The sequence below is a fragment of the Mycosarcoma maydis genome, chromosome 20, assembly GCF_000328475.2.
Source record: "Mycosarcoma maydis chromosome 20, whole genome shotgun sequence".
NCBI classification, from domain to species: Eukaryota; Fungi; Basidiomycota; class Ustilaginomycetes; order Ustilaginales; genus Mycosarcoma; species Mycosarcoma maydis.
Window position 1 is genome coordinate 195,903 of NC_026497.1, and position 26,761 is coordinate 222,663.

General features: G+C 53.9%; 12 protein-coding genes across 12 annotated transcripts; 5 read left to right on the forward strand and 7 right to left on the reverse strand.

Moving 5' to 3' along the window:
• Nucleotides 1-365: 365 nt before the first annotated feature.
• Nucleotides 366-1,166, forward strand: UMAG_05860 (putative 20S proteasome subunit beta 7; the record flags this gene model as incomplete). Its single annotated transcript, XM_011393918.1, has 1 exon — nucleotides 366-1,166. The coding sequence occupies one exon, from the start codon at nucleotides 366-368 to the stop codon at nucleotides 1,164-1,166; it is 801 nt and encodes a 266-aa protein (XP_011392220.1).
• A 2,289-nt stretch (nucleotides 1,167-3,455) lies between these two features.
• On the forward strand, nucleotides 3,456-5,588 carry UMAG_05861 (uncharacterized protein; the record flags this gene model as incomplete). The annotated part of the gene is made up of 1 exon (XM_011393919.1): nucleotides 3,456-5,588. The coding sequence occupies one exon, from the start codon at nucleotides 3,456-3,458 to the stop codon at nucleotides 5,586-5,588; it is 2,133 nt and encodes a 710-aa protein (XP_011392221.1).
• Nucleotides 5,589-5,975: 387 nt separating this feature from the next.
• Nucleotides 5,976-9,260, reverse strand: UMAG_05862 (uncharacterized protein; the record flags this gene model as incomplete). The annotated part of the gene is made up of 1 exon (XM_011393920.1): nucleotides 5,976-9,260. The coding sequence occupies one exon, from the start codon at nucleotides 9,258-9,260 to the stop codon at nucleotides 5,976-5,978; it is 3,285 nt and encodes a 1,094-aa protein (XP_011392222.1).
• An 831-nt stretch (nucleotides 9,261-10,091) lies between these two features.
• UMAG_05863 (SUMO family protein SMT3) lies at nucleotides 10,092-10,551 on the forward strand (the record flags this gene model as incomplete). The annotated part of the gene is made up of 2 exons (XM_011393921.1): nucleotides 10,092-10,313; nucleotides 10,492-10,551. 2 exons carry the CDS (start codon nucleotides 10,092-10,094, stop codon nucleotides 10,549-10,551), a joined length of 282 nt encoding a protein of 93 aa, XP_011392223.1.
• Nucleotides 10,552-11,323: 772 nt separating this feature from the next.
• Nucleotides 11,324-11,738, reverse strand: UMAG_11020 (uncharacterized protein; the record flags this gene model as incomplete). The annotated part of the gene is made up of 3 exons (XM_011394006.1): nucleotides 11,324-11,426; nucleotides 11,524-11,614; nucleotides 11,732-11,738. 3 exons carry the CDS (start codon nucleotides 11,736-11,738, stop codon nucleotides 11,324-11,326), a joined length of 201 nt encoding a protein of 66 aa, XP_011392308.1.
• A 1,060-nt stretch (nucleotides 11,739-12,798) lies between these two features.
• On the reverse strand, nucleotides 12,799-14,769 carry UMAG_11021 (putative TOM complex protein import receptor; the record flags this gene model as incomplete). Its single annotated transcript, XM_011394007.1, has 1 exon — nucleotides 12,799-14,769. The coding sequence occupies one exon, from the start codon at nucleotides 14,767-14,769 to the stop codon at nucleotides 12,799-12,801; it is 1,971 nt and encodes a 656-aa protein (XP_011392309.1).
• An 822-nt stretch (nucleotides 14,770-15,591) lies between these two features.
• On the forward strand, nucleotides 15,592-16,920 carry UMAG_11022 (uncharacterized protein; the record flags this gene model as incomplete). The annotated part of the gene is made up of 1 exon (XM_011394008.1): nucleotides 15,592-16,920. One exon carries the CDS (start codon nucleotides 15,592-15,594, stop codon nucleotides 16,918-16,920), a length of 1,329 nt encoding a protein of 442 aa, XP_011392310.1.
• Nucleotides 16,921-16,931: 11 nt separating this feature from the next.
• Nucleotides 16,932-17,632, reverse strand: UMAG_11023 (uncharacterized protein; the record flags this gene model as incomplete). The annotated part of the gene is made up of 3 exons (XM_011394009.1): nucleotides 16,932-17,192; nucleotides 17,283-17,480; nucleotides 17,558-17,632. 3 exons carry the CDS (start codon nucleotides 17,630-17,632, stop codon nucleotides 16,932-16,934), a joined length of 534 nt encoding a protein of 177 aa, XP_011392311.1.
• Nucleotides 17,633-18,829: 1,197 nt separating this feature from the next.
• UMAG_11024 (uncharacterized protein) lies at nucleotides 18,830-19,894 on the forward strand (the record flags this gene model as incomplete). Its single annotated transcript, XM_011394010.1, has 1 exon — nucleotides 18,830-19,894. The coding sequence occupies one exon, from the start codon at nucleotides 18,830-18,832 to the stop codon at nucleotides 19,892-19,894; it is 1,065 nt and encodes a 354-aa protein (XP_011392312.1).
• Nucleotides 19,895-19,896: 2 nt separating this feature from the next.
• On the reverse strand, nucleotides 19,897-22,407 carry UMAG_11025 (uncharacterized protein; the record flags this gene model as incomplete). The annotated part of the gene is made up of 1 exon (XM_011394011.1): nucleotides 19,897-22,407. One exon carries the CDS (start codon nucleotides 22,405-22,407, stop codon nucleotides 19,897-19,899), a length of 2,511 nt encoding a protein of 836 aa, XP_011392313.1.
• A 788-nt stretch (nucleotides 22,408-23,195) lies between these two features.
• On the reverse strand, nucleotides 23,196-24,259 carry UMAG_05869 (putative carnitine/acyl carnitine carrier; the record flags this gene model as incomplete). Its single annotated transcript, XM_011393922.1, has 2 exons — nucleotides 23,196-23,898; nucleotides 24,027-24,259. The coding sequence occupies 2 exons, from the start codon at nucleotides 24,257-24,259 to the stop codon at nucleotides 23,196-23,198; spliced, it is 936 nt and encodes a 311-aa protein (XP_011392224.1).
• Nucleotides 24,260-25,494: 1,235 nt separating this feature from the next.
• UMAG_05870 (uncharacterized protein) lies at nucleotides 25,495-26,511 on the reverse strand (the record flags this gene model as incomplete). Its single annotated transcript, XM_011393923.1, has 1 exon — nucleotides 25,495-26,511. The coding sequence occupies one exon, from the start codon at nucleotides 26,509-26,511 to the stop codon at nucleotides 25,495-25,497; it is 1,017 nt and encodes a 338-aa protein (XP_011392225.1).
• Nucleotides 26,512-26,761: the final 250 nt, after the last annotated feature.

Sequence of the window (26,761 nt, forward strand, 5' to 3'; positions counted from 1 at the left end):
GACTTCTCCGATGTCCGGATTCTTCGACTAAAAGCAACAAGCGTGAAGCGTGAAGCGCGAAGCAACCACGCACGTTCGATATTCATGTCAGTGTTACATCGGCTACCGAGGCAACGCTGATTTTCCAGCTTAGAGGAGACGATCACTCCACATCAAACCAACTCCTGCAACGCGTTCTCAGGCGCTGATGTTTGAGACCACGCAAGCTCAGTGGAAAGCCGCTTGAGCCACTCTCTTGGTTTCACGTTTTTGCTACCTACAGCACCAACATTAATCTTCATCATCACATCTATCACCACTTTCGCAAACACCTCTAAAAGGCATTACCACCATCCGCTAGAAAGCTTCACAACGCACTCCTCATCATGATCAACTTCCACCCAGGCCAGAGCTGGTCCTCCCAGCCAAACCAGGCATATGTCAACATGGGCACGCCTTCGTTCAGCACGGCAGCTGCTTCATCCTCTTCCGACCCAACATCACACACTTCGCAACCCATCGTCACGGGTACGTCAGTGCTCGGTATCAAGTACAAGGATGGAATCATGCTGGCCACCGACACACTTGCCTCGTACGGCTCGCTCGCCCGTTTCATGGACATCACTCGAATCTCGCAGTTCGGTCAAAACACGCTGATCGGCGCTAGCGGTGACATGAGCGACTGGCAGTACGTCCAGCACATGCTCAACAAGCTCATCACATCCGAAGATGTCGCTGCCGATGGACACAACTTGACACCTACCCAGATCTACGCCTATCTGGCCCGAGTGATGTATCAACGAAGATCGAAGATCAACCCTCTGTGGAACTCGTTTGTTCTCGGAGGCGTTGACCCCAAGGATGGCACGCCATTCTTAGGCTATGTGGATTTGCTCGGCACTACTTTCACCAGCAGCACCATCGCCACTGGATTCGGTCTGCACTTGGCCCAACCGCTATTGCGAAAGATGGTCGAGGGCAGGGAGGACACTTTGACGGAAGCAGAGGCAAAGGAAATTCTGGAGAACTGCATGAAGGTGTTGTTCTACCGTGATGCGAGATCTTTGAACAGATTCCGTATTGCTAAGGTTACAAGGGATGGATGCGAGATCTCGGAGCCGTACAGCGTTCCCACCTCTTGGGGCTTTGCTGAAATGCTGCGCGGCTACGGTCCTCAGACTCAATAGAGTCGCAGAGCGCTAACTTCAATCGCACCCCATCAATTCACCATCTGTTCCGCTTGATGCACTGTACCAATATCTCTGCTTCCCCTCTATGGCACGTTTCTATGTTGTGTGCTTTTTCACCCAAGTCGTTCGAGCATCACAGTCACAGTGCTGAAGAGAGACTCAATTGGCTCGGCGCTGTGGCGCTCCCGCCTTCCAGCAATCGCCTGCGTTCTGCGGCAACCCATTCTGCGCACAGCAGTGCAAGTTGACATCCAGTTATCGATCAGACTGTCGCTTTATGGGGGGCGTCGGCTGCTAAAAAATTGAGCTTCCAATGGTAAACTGAGCAACTGACAGGTTCTATAGTTGTTGGGTCTCGATCTTTGAAGCGGCCTCACTTCCAGTTTGCCCTGTGATATCTCGAGGCGCAAGAGATGGCGCCACATTCAGCATGATCTTCGGCAGATCCGTCGTGGAAAAGTGATTCAGGTACCAGCATGTTCGTCGATCGATTCCAAGGTTCACAATCGTCGGATGCTCCGATCTGAACCTGCGCCAAAGATGTGCGACTATCAGAAAAGTTCAGATTGTAGCGATAGGTCTAACAAGGATCTGATCAACGCACGATGCACGACGCACTGGCGATGCACCTTTCTCTTTTATTCCCAGAACACAGTACGGGTGACGACAAGTTGGGATGGAAACAAGCAGACGATGTTCCTGCACATCGTTGTTCGTCATCGACATGCAACCTACTTCAAAGCTCAACACAACTTACAAACTTTGTTTTGAAGGAGAAGTCGAACAGCTCTCTGCGTCGTACAGTGACACACTGGGTAAGATCAACTAGACCAAGCTGTACTTACGCGCGATGCGCCCCAGGAGCGCACAGTGGCAATCGTGAATCACGAATGTTGGCGAACATCGACACGAGCTCCAAGTAAACAGTCACTTGAAAATATTTCATGCCTTGGCGTCGGTGACTCGGAGGAGTTCCACATCAAGTTTTTACATCACCTTGCTTCTGAAACGGATCATAGGCGTGTAGATACGTGCCGTTATCGAATGGATGCTGTTTCACCTCCCGACCTCTTGACGCGGTCTTGCGGCGTAGATTTCGATATGAAAGCGGTCAAATGGGATCGGAACCCACCGAAATCTACAATCATAGACAAAGCATATCATCACGGTACGGAAAGTGCACGGCTCGGCGAAAGATTTTACCACGCTAGCTTGCGACCCACCAACCTGAAACCGTTGAGCTTTATTTGGCCGCGCGCGGCCGGGGGCTGTGCATGTCGAAGCAGAAACCCAACTCGCCAGATGTCAAACCTTGCTAGCTACTGCTGATGCGACAGGCGCTTCGCAGTACACAAATCTGACTGCTGTCCAGGTTAGCCACCGGTCTCAGGGCTCGCTTGCGCAACATGGGCCTGATCAGCTTCGTCCATGACACTTCGGGCAGCAGCAGACATACCTACTACCATAGACAAGATGAGCCCAACAGCAAAGGTAGCATTACTCGAGCTTGCGAACATATCATAGAGGAGCCTTCCTCCTGTCTTTCACATCGACCTCAATGCCCTCTATGGCCAGGACATGTCTGCGAGACGCGTGCCCGACATCATCGTGATCGAGGCGGAAAGACCGAATCAAATTTTGCCTTGTCGACACGCACTCGGAAGTTTCCCGACAGGTTTAGCTGGCGCCTTGATTATCACAGAAGATGCTCTAGGACTCCATGAGGACACTAAGGCCCTTCATTTCTCAGCCGAATGCACAACACTGTCGTTTGCATTTCAGCCTCGCTTCGGAGATCTAGCAGGCCTCAGGCAATGTGATCAGTCTGCCGTCAGGTGGGCGGAATGGAGACGGACGTCCCGTCTCATCAGTTCATGCTTCCAATTGACTGACACCATCCTGGAGTTGTCTACCTTTTGGCACCGTCACCCACCAGGTCATTTCCCTCTGTGTAGCTGCAAACGTAAACAGCGCCATTGCCACCGGTGGGCTGCTTACCCGCCTTGTCTTCTGCAACCGTTTTCGCAACCAGCCTGCCATTTCCAGCTTCATCGGCCCACCCGGACAGCCACTGGCTCTGTTTTGCTGCGATGCCGACGGGACAGATGCGCGATTTTGGCCTCTACTGCTACGCGAAACGCGAGAGACAGGTCGGATATAAGCAACTCGAGTCCCACGACTCCTCCTCTCGTATCTACCCAGCCTTCTGTCCCTAGCTTCCAATCCTTATCCAACCTACTCGCTCCGCAGCTTGAGCGTATCCTCAGCCGTTGCGGTCTTTACAATATGAGGCTTTCTTTGGTTTCATTGGCTCTGCTAGGGCTGGCCGCAAACCATGCTTTAGCTTTTCCCGCCTCACTCGGTGACGTCAAACGTAATACTGACCACGCGCCATACTTTGATACTGACAAGAGCGCGCTCGATCCGGACCTAACGCTCGGACCAGACATGTTGGGAAGCGATGATGTCGACGAATTTGTGCGTCGCATCGATCAGGTCCTCCAGAGCTACGAACCGGATCTGTCATCGTTTGGTCTCGGTCCGGTGCCCGGTTTCTGGCCAGGTCATCGTCATGGCGATGCACACAATCATGGACCACCTCATGCACATGAGGATGGTCACAAGGACCAGGGCCATCAAGTTCCCGGATCTCGCCCCATTAATGGCAAGCCCCCTAAAGACACCTGCAAGCCCAAACCCCCAAGCGGCGTTTCGCACAAGTGTGAAAAACGAGACTTTACCCCACAGACGCGCGAGTTCGACTGGACCATCACCTACGGTCATTCTGCTCCGGACGGCTTTCTCAAGAAACGTATCCTGGTCAACGGGCAGTCACCCGGACCTCTGATCGAAGCGAATGAAGGCGACACCATCGTTGTCAAGGTCAGAAATTTGCTCGACCAAGGCACCTCGATCCATTGGCACGGCATGTTCCAAAACAGTACGCCCTTCATGGACGGTATTGCCGGATTTTCGCAGTGTCCAATCCCTCCGCGTGGCCATCTCACGTATCGCTTCAAGATTGAGGGTCAGTACGGCTCTTACTGGTGGCACAGCCATTCCAAGATGCAATACACCGACGGTCTTTACGGCGGCTTGATCGTCCACTCCAAGAGAGACCCTTATCAGAAATGTCGAGACTATGACGACGAGCGTGTGTTTTTGTTCGCCGACAACTACCACGACTTTGCCGACTACATTGTCCAGCAGCTACTTTCGGCGAATGGCTACAATGGAACGGCGGCAGCACCGTCGCCCCAGTCTGGTCTCATCAATGGAGCAGGTCAGTTTAACTGTGCTGCTTTGGCACATGCTAAGGGGAAGCAGCCAGGTATGCCAACCAGATGCACCCAACTACCCACGCCGACGATGGACGTCGAGCCCAACAAGAAATACCGCTTCCGTTTCATCAACACCGGTTCGCACGCTCAGCACATCATCTCGATCGACAACCATGAGTTGGAGGTGATCGCCGCAGATGGTACGCCGGTCAAACCGCATAAAGTGCACCGTGTACCGATTCACAATGGTCAGAGGCACGATGTATTTGTTGACACAAACCAAGGTAGCGATGGCGACAGCTTCTTGCTGCGTTCAGCGATGATGACGGCTTGCTTCTCGTTTGTCGATCCACTGCTTGACCCTGTTGCCAACCTTACGTTGCAGTACAGGTTGCCTGGTAGTAAGATCGCTCCGAAGCGGCCAGTGCCGCACGATTGGAAGGATGCGATGGGCAGCCAGTGTCAAGACCTGAAGGATTCCGAGCTTGTTCCAGCTATCGACACGTCGGTTCCACCGAACCACAATCTGGGCTCGCTCGGCATCTTCAACTCGCAGTTCGGTAACCTGCAGTTGGCCAACGGTACTACGCTCGGTCGGTTCTTTGTCGACAATGTTACGCAGACCAACTACGTCAACAAGCCGTACCTCGAAGTGACGCACGCGGGCGGGCAGATCAACTCGTCCACTGTCGCCTCACTGCTCATCCCGGACGATGTATGGGTTGCAGATATCGTCATCAACAACGAGGACAGCTTCCTGGACCATCCATTTCACCTCCACGCTACTGACATGCACATCGTCGCGCGTGGATCTGGATCTATGACGCAGGCGCAGTGGATAGCTTTGAACCAGAACGCACAGCCTCAAAATGGCAATGCGAGCGCGTTGAATTTGAAGAATCCGCTGAGGAGAGATACAATCACGGTGCCGCGCTCAAGTTTTGTGGTGGTTCGGATCATCCCGGATCTACCGGGTGTTTGGGCGATGCACTGTCACATTGCGATGCATGTGGCCGAGGGATTGATGGCGGCGATTGCGATTCATCCGCACAAGATCCGAGAGTTGAAGTTCAGTCAGGAGGTGTTGGATCTGTGCTTGGTCTCGCGCGCCGCACTGAACGAGGTCGAGCCGGCGTAGATTTGCCAAGACACGCTGCTGAGGTGTAAAGGTTGCAGGTTTCTTCTGTTTCGCATTCGTGATTCGAATTCCGTGTCGTCTTGGTCAAAATGCTTCTCTGTTCGACTCATTCACGATTGGCATGCTCTTTTCACGGACATTCAGACGTTACGATCGTCCCATCGACTGATTTTTGTCCTGTCAACGTCGGCTGGTCGAAGTAAATCCGACAGGTCGTTTGTAAACGGTCGACTACAAGGCAGTGCAGTTGATTGATTGTATCTACTGAGCTTGAGCGATGGCAGGGTGTGATTTGGGAAGAAGTGGGAATGCATTGCGTGCAAGGATGAAAAGAAAAGGGTACAAGTACATGTGTTTTGACAAGGATCGGGAGGGAAAAGGGGAACCTCAAATGATTCTTACGCTCCAAGCGCCATCGTTGGGAGGGCCGGCTAGGTCGCCCAAGCCGAAACCGAGCTGTTTGAGGACGTCAGCAGTGGTGTCGTGACCGGTCGCCTTCATGAGTTGTACGAGGTCTTCGCAGACGATGTGACGGCCGGAATGGTAGGCGGTGCCATCGGAGTCATTGACAAAGATGAGTGGGAGGAGGACGTGCGGAGGGATGGGAGCCGAGGTGGGAGACGAGCGTCTTGCTGTGAGCGCGACTTTGATCATCTCACGAATGGCCGGGAGCGTCACGGTGATGTAGGTTTCGGGATCGGTCGAGGTCGAGGTCGAGGTCGAGGTCGAGGTAGAGGGAGCGTTGGTGGAGTGAGATACTTTGAGTGGGCCCAAGCTGCCGGCCCAGACGTCGAGGGGGATTGGGTCCGAGGTGATGGCGGCAGGGACGATAAAGTTGGTTACGGTGGTGACCAGAGTGTGTCTGGTTTGGTCGTAGATGGGCATGGATGTGATCAGTGGGAACGGCGTCATAGGCACCTCACACGGCCCCTCGTCCTTGGACGCCTGAGTAGCACTTGTATCAAAGTAGGAATACTCGAATCGCGAAACGCCAATGACGGTCCACACAAACGCATCGTCCACTTCGTCCACCAGCTTGATTCCCGGTGCATTCTCCTTGGGCACGGCCACCGTCTTGGGTGTTGCGTAGACGACTGAATTGGTCTCGCCCGTATGGTGCTTGTCTGATGTATGGGCAGGAAGCTGGCCCACGCCCAGCGCTTCTTCGTGCGTCTGTGCAAATGCAACTGCCAGAGACTGTTGTCCGACCTTTTCCGGCGAAATGTGCATCCATCCACCAGGGACCATACCACAGAGGTAGCTGCGTGGGGTGGAGAAGTTGGACTCGAGATGCTCGGAATCGCCAAATACGGTTTCGCTATCGTTGCTGGGCACGAAGCGCATCAAAGCTACCTTTTGCATTTGTCCAACGGGACCAAACAGGTTGAGATCATCCTTTTCCTTGGTTTCCGATCCAACGTTGGCGCTCGTCGAAGTCGCGCCTGTGGGGGCGGAGCTGACAGCCGTCTCACCACCATCGATCTTGATGGCCGACTGAACACTGCTCCCTGGCTTCTCTATGTGATTGCTTGTCGATGCACCAGCTCCAAGAGACGTAGAAGGATTGGCGTGGGAGACCGACTTGCTGACAGTAGCCAGCTTGTCACGCAAAGCTGGATCGATCGGGACTCTACGAGACTTGTTGCCCGTGCCTGCTTTTAAGAGTACAGACGGCGGATCCAACTGCGGAAGCTGCACCTGGCCTTTATCCACTTTGCACACGACGAGCGGGTCACTACTAAAACCCGTATTGACGTCGGTCAGGACGATGGTTGAACCGTACGTGACGCTGTCCGCTTCGGCTCCGGCAAGCTCGGCAAGCGGAGGTCGTGAAATGAGCGTGATGCGATAGGTGGACCAGTCTCCATTGTGAACAGTGAGATCGCCTCCATTGCTGCTGCGCATGTACTTTGTTCGAGCCGTCTGAGAATTGATGCGGTTGTAAAGCGAAATCATGGAGCCGTTCTTTACTTGATTCAGCTCGCCTCTTGGCTTGGCCGTCTTCTTGGAGGATTTCGAGATGATGGTGACAGGTGCCGACTCAAATGAAGCCCACGCCAACTCCTTGGGCAGTCGCGAGAGCACTTCGGAACCATTTTCAATTGGCTCGTTGGCAGGGCTTCCGATACTCATGGCAGGTGAAAGAGCGTCGGCAGCCCGTGACTTTTTGAGCGGGCTGAAGATGGGCAGATGCGGCTCTAGTCCTGAAGGGCGCAGAAGATTAAGTTGTAGGCGGAACGATTTAGACCGACCGGTAGGTGTCACGTAGAGCGAGCGCATCTTTGTTTCCAGGCGGCCGTCGAGCACTGCAACATTCTCGTTGGAGAAATATTCATCCGTGTCACCACGAACGACAAGACTGACACGGCACTGATCTTCTTCGGGGTCTTCCGAGCTGAGTGGAGTGAGTAGCGTAGCAGCACCATGCTCTGCGTAACGCCGCAAGGGACCAGTGATGCTGATGATGGGTGGGGGGTTGAAGAAGCGCTTCTCGGATCCGTAGCTCTTCTGCGCTACCGAGGCATGTGAGCATCGGATGGTGGTCATCTTAGTCTTTGAAGGATCTGCTGCCGGTATCGGACCAGTGACCGAATTCGGTTTGGTCAAGGTATCTATGCTGGCAATGTATTCGGAGAGGGCCTTCTCGACTCTGCTGCGGCGCTCCATTGGGCCGATCTCGCGGTACTTTCGCTTTCCGAGCACCTTTTTGGGCTTCTTGACGACCTTGGGTTGCTTTTGCGGCGACGGCTTGGACTTGACAGTGCTCTCCTCTGCTTGTTTCGCTTTTGCTGCATCCGTGTCTGTGGCAGCTTCGGTAGCGAGGCTGGAAGAGACACGTGCCTGAAGACTGGCCATGAACTGCTCCAGACTGGCTGTGAGTGCATCGTCGCCAACCGAGCTGGCTTTCGGTTCGGTCTCGGTGGTCGCAGTGGGAATAGAAGCATCCTGCACGCCGTTTGAGATAGTGAATTCGTGCTGCTGCTGGTTCACAGATTCTTGTGGAAAAAGATTGGCTTCTCGGAGCAGTTTATCGACGAAATTTTGAGCGGCACTGTCAGCGGAGGTAGAGGATGGCTCAGATTCGGAAGTGATGGATGCTGTTTGAGTGGCCGCATCGGGGATAGACTGGGACGCGGATTGTGCAAGGACATCCTGTGTCGGTGGTGGTGCAGGTGAGCCGGGCTGCGGCGTGGGCATGAGCGAAGCGATGAGCGTCTCGAACGAGGCAATGTCCTCGGCTGTAGCGGGCGTGCCGTTGGCTTGTGTGGGCGTATCGTAGGGGCTGTTGACGATCGAGTCTTGCCTTGGCGTATGCTGTGGCTCTGCAGAAGACGGACGAAGCTGATTGGCAAGCCCTGCAGTGAATGCCTGGATCTGTTCTTCCAACGACGGCTCATGCTCGCCCGTCTTGTCTTGTGCTGTAGCGGCGGGGAGAAAGCTGACTAAATTGGACGTGTCGAGTGATGGAATGCCGTCCATGATGGTGAGATCCGGAGACGGACGATCTTCCGAAGTGTCAAATCCACTGGTGCGGTTTTGATGCGTATTATCACCCGTGTCCGCTGGCTGAGGCTCTCCGGACTCGAGTCCGGACTTGGAGCTGCTTTGATCTGGTGGGTTGGCGGCTGCGCTAGAGGCACCAGCCGAGTCTATCGACTCGCCCGCCTCCATTCTTTCGATGCTACGCGCTTGCTGCTTGGCTCGATCCGGTGCGCATTCGCTCGAGTGAGTCGCTGAAGAGGTATGGATGGAGGGTCGAGGAAATAAGCCGCTGGATCGCTACCAATGTCGCTACTGTAGGCGCGAATGTGATACTGCGTACGCTTCAACAGCACCGTGTAGATCTGTGTTTCTTGTCGGTGTGTGGGATGACGCGGAGTTGTGAGTGTGCAACGGGGGAATGACTTGCAGTCTGATGGAAGCGTTGCTGGTCGTGGTGAGTTTCAGGGTTCTGACTTGGTTTTGACAACTAAGTTAAGAAGATCCAAAAACTTTGAGGCAAGAATTCAAGGCAGCACACCACGGACCACTTTTTGTACCTCCGTGAAGAGGAAATAACAAGTCGTGAGTTACGATTCTTGAAAATAACACCAAAAAGGCTGAACAAAATCCACGAGATAAATCAACCACAAAAAAAGAACAGAACAGAACAGAACAAAAGTTGGTGCGATCCTCTGTGCTCCTCCACTCTAAACTTGCACAGATTGGCGCACGCGTTGACACTCGTGACTCGGTTCCGAGCGCTGTTTTGTGGTACAGAAGAGAGAGAAAAGATAGTCGTGAGTAGCTGAGTTGAGTTGGCACGTCTTGATCCAGTCAATTTCTGTATGCACAACGCGACTTTGTTTGTCGAGTAGGCTTGCCACAAAGATTGACACGCGAACGTCACACTCTGTGGCTGCTCCTCTTGTTTCCACATCCTATTCTGCATTCTCTCTCGTCCTCGCGCTGTGTATACACCTTCACGCTTCCAGTCCATACCACACGGAATCTCGCATCAAGATGGCTGAATCAGACAATGCGCAGCCCAAGCCCGAGGGCGGTGAGCAGCTCAACATCAAGGTCAAAGATGCCGATGGAAACGAGGTCTTCTTCAAGGTCAAGCGCACCACCAAGCTCTCCAAGCTCAAGAAGGCGTACGCAGAGAGGATGGGCAAGCCCGAAAACAGCGTCCGCTTCATCTTTGACGGCCAGCGTATCGGTGACAACGACACTGCCGAGACTGTAAGTAACGAATGAATGACTTGCACAGCTGCCAACGTGCTTGGCGCCTACTTTGCGCACGCTCAATCAAGATGGCTGACAGCATTGTGCTATACATCTCTTGCGTTTTGGCTCGCTTTCTTACCATATACTGCACACTACTCTTCTCGTCGATCGCTGGTCTGTGTACCTGTTGCAGCTCGGTATGGAGGACCAAGACGAAATTGACGCAATGATCGAGCAGCTCGGCGGCTGCTAAACCAGCTCGCGGCTCGATCGCTAGACATCTTCCATATACCCTCCATCTCCTATCCGTCTCCTCTCTGGGCCGCAACGACGTGTCGATTTCGCTAGTTGCGGCTCTCGTCTTGCACCATCGCTCACTCCTACCTCGTCGCAATTGATTGATCCAAGCGCGTTTTCCTCTGCGCCTAGCAAAAGTCAACGTTATAGCTACCGCGCGACGACTGCCATGCTTCGCATTTGCGTAGCTCGACGCGTTGGTGGCGAGATTGCCACCTATACACCGCATTCCAGCTCGGCATGAACACGGACCAATCCATGCATCTGCATTCACGTCATAGCCCAATCCTTCTCTTGCGCCCCACGTCGCACTTGGCATTCGCACAGAACATCCTCGCGCTTGCAGGCGCAAGTACGTTTCTGTTTGTACTCGATCTTTTTTCGTCGCCAATGTATTTGTTTTTGATCTCTGACTGCGCTAGACAAGCGATTCAGCAGCATGTCTATACACCTCAAGGAGAGACTGATGCTGGATGTTGCAAGGCGACTGATGTGGTAAAAGCGGATGGGGTCGGGTGGATGACGACTCAGCAGCACACGGGGACGGCCGTCGAGGCTGACCGGCCAAAGGAATCAATAGACAGGGTATCGTATTGCAGACATATCAAGCAATGTGGTGGACACAGGAAGAGCGATGGCGAGCTAAAGACAAGAGCGAGTGCGCAGAGTGTAGCTAGCAGAGAAAGTAGTTTGTCAATCGGGCGTGCTTGGATTTGGTGAGGCGACGGTTAGACTTTGGATCGGCGTCTTGCGCCGCCTCCGCATCGACAGCAGAGGACGTCGGCAATACAGTTGAATGTGGCGGTCAAGCAGGATGCGATGGCCGAGACGCTGCGTTTTACCGACCAAGCAGGCGTATGTACGAGTTTCAAAGTGTCAGTTAGCGCTCGGAACCAAAGCCGAATCGGCACGATCCAGGCATACTCACATGGTGTGCAAGATGCTACCGATGGCCGAGAAGATGGTATGCAACAGCCCGGCGATAGCCGAGACGATGCTGTTCAGACACGAAGCTACAGCTGCGCATCGCAACGTCAAGATGCATACCAGCAGAGCACACAGTAAATAGGCCGTTGGCGGCTGAGTCGATGAATAGCTTTTGCATCCACACGCGAGGTCGAGCAGAGAATACTTACCTCCCATGATGGCGAGTTCGAGGCAGGGATGATAGGTATTGCGAAACTGTCCTGAGCGTGCGGCGTGCGGATCTCAATGCGGAGGTGAGGAAGCTGGGGTACGGCGTGGCACGGTTCGATAGCACGTTTCGGACTGATTAAGTATGTTTTTTTAGCTCGCATCCATGTGCGGATGGATGAGGGTCTGGAGCAGGCGTGTCTCATGTCCCTGTTACAGCTGAGTGGCATGGCACGACCACACGACGTTTTCGCTCAGGCTTCTTGTGGAGTCTATGCTATGCCATCACGGCAAAGGCTCGAGCGATTCCGTGACAACGAGCTACCTCATTGCGCGTCCGACCGCGCACCAAAGCTGCAGGATGAGAGAGCAACCAGGCACGGCTGGATTCGCAGCAATCACAGCGCCGAGCACAGTAGCATGGGAGGCGCAACGTATGACGTCCACGTCGTTTTCTGTGCGCGTGGCTTGCGGCTTAGAGTGCTAAGTGTGCATGAAGACCAGCTGATTCTTGATTGTGCGGAGTCACGGTCGCTGCGTGGCTGTTCGAGAGAGCCAGAGAGCCAGAGAGCCAGCCAAACTTGAAAGTTGACTCTGCGTCATGACGTTGGCGCTTCCACAGATTACAGATTTGGGCGCAAACGTGAACGCAAACAGTCGTGAGTCTCAGTCACGCGTAGCAAGCGTGAAGCTTCAAGTGACGCACGCCATTTTTCGGACCCCTAAGTCACATGATTCATCTTGTCGTTTGTAGCCGCCCAGATGTGGCGCTGGCTCGCAGAGTGGCATCCACTTTGAGATTTGCCAAGTTCCTGCGCTCGTGAGACGGCTGAGTGTTCGCGTTCGGTGCGAACTCTTCGCCAGGATGTTGACATACACGATCCCAGGTCCCTACCAAGATTCGTGATTGCTCCCAGCTCCATCTCAACGACGAGGGTCAACTGGCGCGAAATCTTTCAATTCTCAAAAAGAGGTGGTGCAAATACGAGTGATTTTTGGGCGTGAGATACAAAGTAACTATAGCAAGCAATCCATGTGGGTAAACGATCGTATCGCCCCTTGCCATGTCTCAGAGCATGCCGGCCATCTGACCGAGAGCTGCACCCTGTTCCGGATACTCCTGGATAAACTTCAACTGTGCCCTGCTTGCGTTTTCGTAGGTCAAGGCGTTGATCAACTCGGGTTCGGTCCTGGCGATCTTGGCGGACCTCTCAAAGTACTGGATGGCATCCTGAATCTTGCCCTGCTGCAAACTCAACTGCGCCAGAGTAGCCACGGCGACATCGCAATCCGCGTCCTTTTCGAGCGCCTTGCGACACAATTCTTCGGCTGCTCCGATGTCCTGTTTCCACTGGAAGAGCGCCAGAGCCTTGTTGATCATAGGCAAAACGTTGGTCGAGCCCGATTTCGAAGCCTCGATTTCGATCGCCTTGTCAAACTTGTCCATCGCTTCCTCAAACTTCTGCTGATCCAGTAGCAGCTCACCGTAGTAGTTGTACGCTTCTGAAGACGTGTCAAAGTTGCGCAGCAGTTTGCGGAACGCCGCGGTCGAGTGGCCGATGTTGTTGTTCTTGTAGTGCGCAACAGCGTATTGCACCTGCGAAAAGATAAAAGTGTCATCCAGCGACGTCGACTTCTCGTAATCCTTGATGGCAGCTTCGAACTCGCCCAGGATAAAGTTAACCTGTCCGCGGTGGTAGTAGATGTCTGGGTCTTCAGCGTCGGCTTCGATGGCCTTGTCAAAGTCCTTGAATGCTGCCTCCTTGTCCGAAAGCTCCATGTGCACTGACGCCTTCTTCACCCACGACTGCACGTACTTGGGTCGAAGCGACGTGCTGCGTTCCAGATCTGCAAGTGCTTCTTTGGCGTTGCCAATCACAAACTTGAATGTGCCGCGCATGTTGTACGCGTTGGCCTCGAGATCTTGGTTGCTAAGTCCCTGCTCGATGGCCTCGCTGAACAAGGTAAATGCGTGCGGGTAGCTCTTGGCCTCCAAAGCATCGTAAGCCTTGAGTAGCGTCTCGTCGCCTTGGCTCGGCTTTTCGGGTAGGCTGGGCTTGGGCTTGGCACGGAACGCTTCGAGGTATGCGGTGACAAACGTAGGCGAAGGCAATTTGGGCTCGCGGCTCTTGAGGATGTCCTGAGCCTTTCCAGTGGCGAGTTTGCGCAGCACGCGCTCGACGCTCTCGGTAGCTGTTTGATCCTTAAACTGGCCCAGGATGGCAACGGCGGTAAAGTCGGCAAGCGAGTCAAACAGAAGCTCTGCCTTGTGCTCACCAATCCCCTCTTCGCCCTCCTTGGGGTTACCGAGCTGCTCCTTGGCCACAGCACGACGGTTTAGCGCCTTGACGTAGACACGGTCCATCTTGAGCGCCTCGTCGCAGTCATCGATCACCTGCTGAGGCTTGCTCAGGTTGGCGTAACACGCGGCACGGTTCGAGTAGAAGACGGCCATGGGGTGAGCAGCGATAGCCTTGGTGTAGTGAGCGATCGCCTTTTCAAATTGACGATTCGAGTAGGCCTTGTTGCCGAGTGTCTTGAGATGCTGCGACAGGCTCTCGCGCTTTGCCTGAGGCAATTTGAGGATCTCGGATTCAGGCAATTCAGCAAGCTGGTCGTCGGTCGCCTCGTCGAGCAATGGGCCTGCTGCATCGGATGGCAAACCATCGGTACGTTGCGAAGGAGCATCCGTCGACGACGATCCACTGGCAGCCCCAGCGCCAGTCGGCTTTTTCTTGGTGGCCTTCTTCTTCTTCTTCTTGTTGGCAGAGCCCACGGTAGCACCAGTGGACGAGCCTGCCTTTTCGTCGTCATCGCTGTCGCTGACGGTGCCCTTTGCTTTTGCCTTGGACGAGGATCGAGAGTATAGGTAGTATCCGCCCAAAGCCAGCGTACCGGTCGCCAGAGCGATCACGAGCGTGCGGTTCTCTTCCACCCATTTTGAGAGTTTGTTTGCCGTGTTGTTGGCAGTGAGCTGCGCGCGGTCGGCGGCTCGTGCTGCCTGTTGCGAGGCTTGCTGTGCATTGGGAATCGGCGCCATGCTTCCAAATTGAGGAGACTCTGGCAAAGATTTTGGCGCAAGGGTGGATCGTGAGTGCGATGGAAAGGAACGAGAGACGTGAAAGCAGGAAGAACTCACGACTCTGATGTGCGCGTTGTGGAGCGTCTGAGCGGATTCACCGCTGCGCATTGGCAGACACAAAATTCACGATTCGTGATTCGTGATTGCCGGCTAGAGACGGAAGCGGCGTGAGGTGCCGAGTCGAGAGTCATGAGTGTGCCTTTCTCCTAGTCCAGAGAAGGTGCACGAAGAAATCACGAATCGAGCCTCTTTGTTCAAGTTTTTTACTTTCTCAGTCACGAGTAAGTTATTTCTAATTTCCTAGATTTCTAGGCTGCTGCTGCGCAACCGTGTCAAAGCTGTCATCTCAGTGTGAACAAAACCGAGCGCCCAAAATCGTGAATCGTGAATCGTGAATCGTGAATCGTGAATCGTGAATCGTGAATCGTGAATCGTGAATCGCCGCTTTCAATTGTTAGATTGCATGAACCCAAGGCCAGGACCGAAATGTGGAGCAAGGCACGAGGCGTGAGGTTCGTGATTCACGATTTGTTGTTTTCTTTGTACGAGCTGAGCTGTGCTGTACCGTGCGGAAAGAAGAATGCTTTTTGGCTGAGCCCGATCAGAACGCCGAGCGAGTACCGGCGGAGGACAACGTGGGTGAAGGTCGAGATAGGACGACAAACTCTATCCAACAGGAAAGAGGCTATTTAAACTGCTCTGTGGCTCTCGTCAAGGCAAGCATCGCCCCCGTTGCCTTCCGTTATCACACCACGACACTTGCCGATACATCCTAGAAGAATGGTCTCGTTCAAAGACATTCAAGAGGCGCACGTCCGTGTCTCACCGTACACTCACTATACGCCCGTACTCACCAACCAGGCGATCGACCAACTCGCGACCGAGTCACTCTTTGGCCCTGCCACATCTGCTTCTCCTTCGCCCAGACCTCGCATACGTCTCGCCTTTAAAGCCGAGCATCTTCAGCGCGTAGGAGCATTCAAGTACCGAGGCGCTACCAACTCTGTGCTTGTCCACCTCGGCGCAGCTAAAGCGCAACACGATGCCTCGGCATCCAAATCGACCAAGTTCAGCCCGGGCAAGCTGGTTGTTGTAACGCATTCCAGCGGAAACCATGCTGCTGCGCTTGCGTGTGCTGCCAAGTCGGCCGGCTGTGTCGCAGCGGTTGTGATGCCGAACAACGCGCCCAAGCCGAAGAAGGAGGCGGTTGCTGGGTACGGCGCCAGAATCACGTTCTGCGAGCCAACGCTCGAGGCACGTGAATCGACGGCCGAGGCTGTCATGCAGGATTACGAGAAGCAGGGGTATATCGTGCGCTTTGTACATCCGTATGATGAGCCATTAGTGATTGCTGGGCAGGGAACGATGGCGCTCGAATTGCTGGATCAGGCTGCACAACTGGAGGAGTGGGCAACTTGCTCGCATGCAGCTGATCGCATACCGTCAAACGCAAGACCACTGCATGGTACAAGAAACGTCGCTCCCTCCGGCCCGAAGGCGGAGTCAGTATGGCGAAAGAGAGACATGTCGGAAGCTGCGCTCGATATCATCATCGCTCCCGTTGGAGGCGGAGGAATGCTCTCTGGTGTCGCTACCGCAATCAAGGGAGCCGACGACCGAATCGTTGTCATCGGCGCTGAGCCCGACCTAGTCGACGACGCTTTCCACTCATACCAAACAGGTTCAGTACAACAGCCACCGCAGCCTCCGAAAACCATCTGCGATGGACTCCTCACCTCGCTCTCGCCTCTGACACTCGAACACATCCGAAATCACGTCGATGGCATCGTCACGGCTCGTGAAGAAAACGTGCTGAAAGCCTTACAGCTGCACTGGACCCGACAGAAGCAGTTTGTCGAACCAAGCGCTGCCGTTGGCCTTGCTACCGTGCTGCAAGGCTTCAATCAAGCTGCAGAGCAGGCAGGTGGTGCTTTGACAGACTCGACCAATCGATCCCTTTGGGGTCTCCGAGACTGGGTACACCACCTGGCTGATCAAAAACGTCAAAAAGGCGAGACGCAACCCGAGATTCGCATTGGTATCATCTGGAGCGGTGGCAACATGGAAGTCGGAAAAGTAGTGGCCAAGTTCGAAGAGTATGGATTGTAACATGTTTTGCATCAATCTTTGGCAATCGGTGGTCGCAACGGCCCGCCAACGTTATGGCCGTCACCTTTGCCTGAATAAAGTTGGTCTTCACGATGATCTTTGTCCTGTTTGTATTGATCTTGAGCGATCTGTGCGCTTTCGCGGTAGTTGTTGGAGGATTCGGATGTGGCGTCATGGGTGATAGGGACATCAAGGCCTACGCGACGTGCTGTAAGTCGTACACGTTCCTCTTCCGTCATGCCGACGGTGGGGTTGTATCGTTGGAGCAGCTCCTGTGAAGACCGACAACGATCACAACAGAAGGAGAAAAGGTGTCAGCAGAGTCTTTACGAGGATCAGCGACTGCTGTGCGAACAACTTACCGAATGCAAGGCTTTGTTCTGAAGAAAGACGTGCAAGTTTTCGAGGTTCTGCTCTTGGATCTCAGCAGACGTCTTTGACGGCGCAATGAAAGGGTGGTAATCGCGACCGCTGGGTTGCTGCTGCGACTCGGTTGATGGTGCGTCCTTCAAGTTGTCGTACCTGTTCTGCAGGTAAGCTACGAGCGGACCGGTTTTTGCCTGCAGGAATGTACCAAGGGACCAGAAAGTTCAGTCAGCCGAATCTCCCAAACCCGAGCCAGGCTGCTAGTACCTACCGAGCGCTCGGCTTCCTTGAGGACGTTCTCGTAAAGTGCCTTGACGGCTGAAGATCTTGTCGCTGTCGCAAGCATCCTCAGTCAGCTGTGTGTGAGCGTTTGGAATCGACTTTCTTGATGGAAGGCTGTGTGTTTATGAGTAAAGTGTCAGTGTCAGTTGTGAGTCCAGCTCAACGTGCAAGGGTCTCCAACTTCCGCTATCCGAACTTGGTTCGGGTCTCTGCTCTCGCGCGTGTAACCCTTTTCCTGCTTTGCGCACCGAACAGCGAAGGAGCGAGGGAAAAAAAAGTAAAGTAAGAAAGAAAGAAGAAAAGAAAAAAAAATGCATCTCGAGCAATCAAGAATCAAGAATAATTTGCGCTGTTCCTCGTGTATCGTGTCTCGTGTCTCACGTCTCACGTCTCACGTCTCGTCTCGGTCTCACATCCATTCTTCTCAACTTACACCATCATCCTGCTCGAGTTGTTCCGACCAGCCTCCGTCGATGGGTTGCACTGCTTCCATGGTAAGTTTTTATCAATGATTGTTCTCGAGCAACGCTTCCTCGACATGTCGCATTCTGAAACGCGTCAATCAGTCGTGTATCTGCACACTCTTTGGCATACGCCCCCCTCCCAAGAACAAGGATGATATCTACCCCGATGGGCGGACATAAACACCCCTGCGCTTCCCTTCTCTTCTTCTCGTTTAGCTCTCGTGTACAAATTTGAGCGGCGGTTGCAAGACGCATGCGCTCGCATGTGGATAAAAAAGGGCCAGGCATTTGTTGATATCTACATCGGATACTGAGTTTTTGGGTTGGCGTGACCAGAGTCTTGTCTTGCCTGGCAGTTGTGGGACCTTGCTAGCGCTTAAGAAGAGATCCAAGCAAGAATGCCTTGCTGACCTGTCCTTATTCTGTTTGCCTGGTATGCTTTATAGATGTTTGCAATTTCACCATTCCACCGTGCTACTATTACAAGGTACGATCACAGGCCTTGCGTCTGTTCGCGTGTATTTGCTGAGTGGATTTGGCGGCGTGAGCTTGTTCATGTGCTCCAGTTCAGCTGGAACCGTGTATGAGGCCATCAGTCTTGAGGGAGCAGTCGAAGCTCGCTGCTCACAATGCAAGCAATCACGAGTGCCGTGGACAGTTTGGTTGTGTGTACCGCGGCGGAGGAATTATCCTCGGAAGACGGCGAGTGCAGGTTCAGGGTGCTTTCAACTTATAAAGTCCAACCAAGCTCTCTTGCACCAATTCGTCCATGCTCTTCCAGTGTCGAGGTTGTCAACATGAGTGCCGCCAATCTGACCTCTCCTACCGCTCCTACACCATCAGTCGCAGCTGTACAGTCAACGTTGGAGGGTAGTCAAACCCAGAATTTCGATGCGTCTCCAACGAGTGCTGTGACAACTGCTTCAGACAAGCCATCGAGCACCAGCGCGCATGCGAGCGGATCCAAATCTGCGCCGAGTGATGCTGTTGTCACAGGGCTGACACCAGAGCAAGTGTTGCAGGAGCTTAAACGGAGTGGATATGTGGATCAATTGCGGCGTCGAATGTACGATGCTTTCGTCGCCACGACGGTTAGTGGCAATGGTGTGCCTTCGAGTACGAGTGCCCAGGCTGTCGATGGTGGTGCGCAGAAGAGCTCGATTCCACCACCACTCGCTTCTGCTACTGCTTTGGCATCGTCCGTCTCTGTCTCTGCTGAAGCTCTCGAGTTGAAACCATCAAATCTTGTTGCGAATTCCACGACAGTCCCGCCTCCCATGCCCAATAACACTCCATCAGCCTCAGCTACAACCCCGGATCTCGACACCAAACCTCGCTTCCTCACTTACCTCTCCACGCTCCTCACCGAACATATTGTGCGTGATCATAGCAATCTGCGAATGTCAGACTCCAGAGGTCAACAAGATTCGCTCCTCAAACGACTTGAGTCCGACCCTGTCGATCACGCGCACCGCGATGCGTTGGGCGAGGCGACGGTGTACGATTTGTTGGTAAAACACATCGTTGCTGCAGATAAGCAAACAGGTGCACTGGCGACGAAAGCGATGCTGGATGCGCACAACGGATGGGTGGGAAAGGAGGTGACAGGCAGGATCCGAGAGGTGATCCGAGAAATGGTACATCCAAGCGCTAAGGACGGCGGCGAAGAGGATGATGAAGAAGAAGACGACGACGATGACCAAGACGAGAACAAGCCAGATCAAGACACCGTGACCACTACGGATGCCGCTATCGACACAAAGCCTTCCTTCCATGCAACGACAACACAGCCAACACAAAGCTCTGCATTGCAACCTCTTCCATCACCATCGCATTCCACCCATGACACTCAACGAGGCTAACATCACAACAACCAACGGAACATCGGCCAGCCTTTGTACACCTTGACCCTCGCCTGTGCTCCATTTGCATCATCGCAGAGCGTCGACGTCAACAGCCTCAAGTACTGCGAACCCAACGTCTCGACCAACTCCACATCGAGCTTGTTCCCTGCACTCAAGCCCAGTGAAGCCATATCCTTGGCATCCAGTTCGATCTGCAACCCGGCCTGCACTTTGGCCACCAACAACTGCGAAATCTCACTCTCGTCGCCATCGCTGTCTTCTTGTCCTTGCACATCCTCCTGTTCGATCTGAGCCAATCTGTCTTCCAAAACGTCGAGGAGGCCAGAGATGAGCGCTGTGGTCCAGTGCGACCATACCATCCATAACGAGTCGGAGATGATGGAGCGCAGGCGTGTGTGTTGTTCCTGATCAAAGTGCCATGCGGAAGGGTCCAGAAGGAGATCACCGCCTGTAGAAGAGCGGGCGTAGAGGCTGCGATCCGTGCTTCGACGTCGATGGAGCGAAGCGTGCGACATCGAGAGTCGGTCGGATTCGTGATTACCAGAACCGCGCACAGGGCTTGCGCCAACCGCAGCGAGGAGTGGGTCAGGTGGTACGAGGTGGTGAAGGTGATGATGGCGATGGGTGTGAGAGAGATCAAGACCTTCGGTATCAGAGGAGCTATTGGTGCTCGTGTGCTGGTCCTGCACGGGCATGGCTCGTGGCTGAACATCGCCAGAACGACCGGCGTCGATGGTAGCAAGGGGCACATCGGGCTCAGCAGACAAAGCACTGCGTCGTTCTTCCTCCTCTTCGTCCTCGGCTGCGATCTCTCGATCCTCGGCTTGATCCAAGTCGTCCTGGTCTTCATCGCTCTCATCCTCGGGCATGACTAGAATGCTCGCTCGCACACCTCCGTCCCCTCGGATGCCCAATGGCAACACGTAGGCAGCCGGAAGTCCGTATCGCCAGTGACTGGGGAGGAACCACCACCCTGCGAGCCAGTATCTCAGAAACGCCAGCACTGCGCTCAACGTTCCTGCACCGCTGCGACGCGGGGATCGCGCACATCCGCCTCGCCACTGCGAAACCGCATCTGTCTGCTCGTGTGTATACTCGATGTCGCCATTGCGCTCCAAATGCTGGTCCTCGGATCGACGAGATGTGGAGCGGCCCAGCTTGTTCTTCGATTTACGACGGCTGACGCAGGCGCCCGCGCCTAAGCGTTCGGCTCGTTCGGCGTGACGTTGCGCCTGAGCATCAAGCTCATTGAATGTGGCAAATTCTCGAGTTGTCCAGCTCTGCGAATTAAGCTGAGCCTTTGCAGCACCGCGGCCAGCGGCAGCAGCAGCAGCAGCAGCTGACGGACGAACAACAGTGGACAAACGAGCCATAGTCGTGGCGTTTTCCAAGCAGGCTTCGTCCAACAAACCTTTCGAATCAGACGTGATGAGCGGTGTCAAGTCGAGGACGCTGTCGAATAGATGCGGCTTCTCCAGGAGGATCTTATCCGTCGACCAAGCGATCCAGCTCGGCTGCAACATTGTTTCTGTATTTTCGTTGCGTCGTTTTGCCTCGTCTTCCAACGCTGAAATGTCATGTACTCCAATCTGACCTTTGACCTGAACAATCCAACGACGAGCAAACGCTTGTAGATTTTCGTGCCTTTTGCCGGACCTAGCGATCCCCAGAGCCACGAGATCTGCGAGGTTGTATCCTAGTTGTGCGGCGTAGACGATGGGCGGAGATGGCGAAAAGATGAGCAAGCGATGACGTGGAAGCATGAGTTTCTTGAGCAAGTGTGGCAGAAGCGCTCCGAGCGAACCGCAGAGCGCAGGCATGTGCGAGATGGGGTCGTGTGGCAGGTTGCGTGGATCTCGACGACGTCTCATGCGCAACTGCTTCATGCGCTTTTCGTCCATCGTCCTGATGTCTGGTGCGCTGATGGTGTCGCTCCGAGCCTTGTGCATCTCATAATATGTCCTGAGCGGCGAGAGGTCTTCGGGATTGTGTACTAATTCATCGGCAAGCGTTTCCAGGTTGGACAGATGCGGTACGATGGCGAGTTGCTGAGCTAAAGAAGACGAGTATTGGTCGAGGCGTCCTTCGCATTGAAGGATGAGCCCTACGCTGACCATGCGGGCTCCACGTTGAGCGCAAGAATCTGCGCTAGTGTCATCGAGCTTGACATTACGGAAACAAGCGACGCCGGTACTGCCTTTATGAGAGGTTTGAAAATAGATGACGTCCTTTTCGATGAGATGGCCGCCGCTAGGGAGCACTTTCCATTCGACACCTGTGAGGTCGAGCACGTGATCCTGATCGGGCTTGGGTAGTGTGTCATCATCATCGATATCTATGAGCTTGGCTTGAGTGCTACTGTCACTCTTCGAGGGAGAAGGGTACTGGTAATCGATCTGGTTGCCATGTCGAACGTGAAAGCGTGCCAGGAAAATCGTGAGCACGTTGGCTGGCAAGAGGCTGAGGTTGGGCGCCGAGCTTGGACCTGCCTCTGCTTGAGCCTCCACCATGGTTGCTGGCTGTTTGGCGAAAGACGTAAGCCGATTCTAGCAAAGGTGATGGGGGTTTGGAGATGAGGTGGAATTCGAGAACGTAATACAAACGCGGTACAAGCAACCCCGCCATCCGATTTGCGCGCCAAGTCACAGTCCAAGCGCCACACGCAGGGTCTCCCAGTCTCCCAGTCTCCCAGTCTCACAGTTACAAGTCTCCCATGTCTGGTCTCGAGGTACTGTATGTGATAATCGCTTGAACGTGGGAAAGTCAAGTTGATTCGTGATTATCCAGATGCGTGAGTCGTGAGTGACTACCGCTCGAAAATCATCTTTCGTGTTTCACAGTCTGGTGCTATAAACTCGTGACGGTAGAAAATTCCGGTTTCGGCGTAGGCGCCTGCAATCACGAATCTTGGCACGCACCACCAGTCGACGAATAAGACGTGAGAGATTTCGACGCAATCGGAATCGGTGAATCACACGCTTCCTCGTACACCTCAGACAAAGTGATACACGCCTTTTGTCATTCTCAACAGCCCATCTCTTCACGGCGCACGATTCGGTTTGCCTTCTGAAACGGTGGCCTTGGCAGTACTCACTGTCACACGCACATACATCACATAGTCTGTTCATCCGGGAAAAAAAAACCCGTCTATGATCAAGTGCATTTCCTCTAGAAATGGCCAAAGGTATGGACACCAACGCACGAATCCATTTGTTGACGGACTCGGACGAGCCAGAAAGTGGAACGATGCGCGACGTTTTCAGCATCACACGGCTACCGAATCCGCGACAGATGCAAGTTAGAAAACCTTGTTCATGGCTTGCAGCGAAACCTCGACACCGAGGAAAGTAGCTGCGTTGGCAGGGAAGGCACGAGCCATGGCAGGACCAAAGCCCTTGAAGAGCGCCTTGACGCCGTCCTTGGCAACCGTCTTTCGTGCACAGTCGAGGAAACCGCTGTACGTGCCGTGCGGAGCGCCCTGGTAGCGCGACTTGATGACATCGGGAGGAATTGCAAGTGCCCACATGGCCATACCTGCCAGACCACCTGCCGTGAGCACATTGAGGAAGTTGAGCTGTTGAGGATCCTGTCCTGCGGGCGTCAACATACGCTTCGAGGCCTCGTAGGCGCAAAAGTAAGCAGCCGAGCCTGGACCGTCACGGGCGAGGGTGGCACCAGTGCCGCGGAAGATCGACTTGAGACCGCCTTCCTTGTACAGCTGTCGCACTACATCCACAGGGCCGTTGTACGTGGGACCGGTGCTGCCGCTCTGACCTTGCAATTGCAATAGCACCTTGACACGTTCTGCTGGTCCCGCGACCAGAGTGGTAGGAATCGCACTGAAGAAACCGGCAAAGGCAAGCTCAGGGATCGAGAGCTTGGGATCGGTACGGCTGGGAGTCATGGCGTACACCAGTTTCTTACCCATATCGTACGACCAGAAGGAAAGCGCAAAGATGGGCGTCACACCGATCAAGGGTGGTCCCATACCACGATACATTCTGTAGGAGCGTCAAGTAAGGGCAAAGTCAAACTCGCGTCAGTCCCAGTTTCGTTCTCCTTTTCTGCCCAATCTTCTGTCAAGCGTCGAGCGAAGGCCCGCCCGCGAGCCGAGGCATGTGTCACTCACCCCTTGATACCATCTGCCTTGATGGTCTTCTTGACTACGTCCAAACCGCCAGTATATGTGCCGTCAGCTGCAGTTTGCAGACGGGTCTTGGTAAGATCGAAGGGGTGTCCGACAAGCACCGAGCAAACACCACCGAATCCGCCCGAAAGGAAAGACTTGATCGACGAGGTAGCCTGCTTCTTCTGCTCGAACTCCTCGTCCTTGATGGCGGCCGAAGTCTGATCGTCGGCCATCGTGAAAACAATAGATTAGAGATAACGAGAAGGAGAGAAAGGAAGCCGGCGCGAAACGGAAAGACTTGCAAGCAGAATGATGGCGAGTGTCAGCCAAGGGGTGTTCTGCCGCGCAAATTTGAGGTTGAGAGATTGAGACTCGGGTTGATGGTCAAGAAGGAAAGAGACGAGAGACGGCAGAGACGTGGAACAACTCACGACTCACGACTCTGGTTCCAAGTGTGGACCGGGAAGCGACGCCAACGACCTTTGCCGGCAAAGAGCCAAGGCGGTCAGGCTGAGGCAGAGGTTGTGTGTTTGTCTTGTCAATTTCCGCTTCAACCAACCGCGATCGGGCTTTTTTTTTTTTTTTTTTTTTTTTTTTTTTTTTTTTTTGGGCTACCCCGCTTCCCGTCGCTCTTGAATTTCGCTATTCTGAAAGGCGATCCGACAGATCTTCTTGAGCTTCACGCTTTGCACTCTCTGTGACTACACGCAACTCACGACTTGCAAATCGGTCAATTTTAAAAGCTCTCACCGCCTTGAACCGAGAGCGTTCTCGCTAATTTCACCGCCTCATGACGCCTCTCATTTCACGATTTTCATGTTTCGTGCGTGGCTGGCGCTGCTGATTCACGCTTCACGCTTCGTGCTTCACCATCCGCATCTGCTTCTGCTTCTGCTTCTTCTTCTTCTCATTCCCCGTCCCAGGCGGTCTATTTCCGATCTTGTCCGCCCTGCAAGTTGGATATAACAAGACTAGTCACTGCTCAACGGACACTTGCGGGGCTCCGACTGTATCTGGCTCGATGGATGGAACGAACAAGATTCCATCACAGGTCGCAGTCGTTGCTCTCCAGAACCGGTGAGGTACGAGACATTGACCGGATCACTGAAAGAATGAAGTGCCGGTCGTAGATTCACACATCTCGTGTTTGAATGCTTATGCGGCTGCGCGTCACCGTTCAACAGCCAATCAAATCAAAAATCGTGTGAGTGAGTTGAGTGTTTCGGAAGAAGAGCGCGTGAAATTGAAGGCGAGAAGCATTCAAATCGGGGACTCGGATCCAACTCCATCACCGATCAACACTCGCACTAGACGCATCTCGCACATTGCAGGTCATTCGTGTTTGCGGCTGTACAAATGCAACTTCGGACGGATAGTGGTACATGATGCGATGTGGATAGGTAGGAGCGGTGTGACATGTCGTGCTTGCAAGGGCCAGGTGTGTTGATTGGCAGTGCATTGCTCTGACTCAGTCGCAGCTGCCGTCAGCAGGCCCCTGAAGCCATCTCTCGGACAGCTTGGCTTCAGTGCAGGCGAATGTTGGCTTTCCGAGACGCTGGTTGACCTCGTTATGAATGCCACAGAGCCACTTTCGCAGTGATGGTCCAGAGCGTACGGCGCTGGCAAGTTTCAAGTTGCTATCCTCCCATCCGCCCTCTTTGTCCTCCCGTTGGTACTCTTCTCCCAGCGCTTCAGCACAGGAGTGGCACGGGTAAATGTGAGGTAGGGCACGGAAGAGAGCAAGCATCGAGTTTTTCTGCTGAGCAGATGGATCCTCAGGAAAGTAGGCTGCAGCAGAGTGCAAAAGGGTCCAAGCAGATCGACCAAGTTCCCCGCCGTCAGGTGGACATGCATTTGTCGATGATGAGGTGGCGGCTATTGCTGCTGCTGAGACTGCTGCTTTGGCGCGGATCGAATCTCGACTTTCGCTGCTTTGCGGAGACGCCTTGGCACCTTTCATAGCAGCAGCAAAAGCTAGCTTCGAGTTGCAAGCACGGCATGGTTTGCCGTCTGGGCCAAGCACCACTTGGGGTTGCTTACTGGAGGTACGTACGTTATCGGCGCTAAACCCGTTGCTCTTCTCACTTGCAGCGTCTCGATCCGAGAGATTCTCGGTCTGAATCGACTTGTACATTGTTGGCGCCACACCCCATTCTGCAACACCGTCGGGACGCTCGATCCTCTTTGGCTCCCAGTCGTCCAACTCATCCTGCTTTGATTGCAGCTTGAAGTATTCTTCACGAATATCGATCCTTTTCCGATCCTTCTTCATGCGCAGCTCCTCTTCTTTGGATATGGTTTGCACCTTGGTCGCATTGTAGTCGTATCGTGTCTGTGTAAGGTTGGCCAGTCCGAAACTAGCTCCAACGATGGTCGCCAGGAAGGGGAGTCCAAAGAAGAGCAGTGGCCTGCGTCGTACTTGAGGCGCCAACCTCGCCAGCCACGAATTTGACTTTCGTAGCGGCTTCGACTCGAATGTTGGCATCCTTAGGCCAGCTCCAGCAGTTCAAGTCTGTGCGTGGGATCGTTGCAAGCGTGTGATAATACGAAGCAGCAGAAGAAGGGCTGAATGCCACAGAGTCAGTGCACCTCAGACCCTTTTGCTGCGGACCATTCACGATTACTCGCCGTCTTCCGAAAAGAAGAACCAAAAAAAACAACCGTGAATATTACAAAACAAAGGTAAGTTAAGTCAAAGTTACGAAGAAGTGAAATTATGGAGCCTCTTGCTTAGG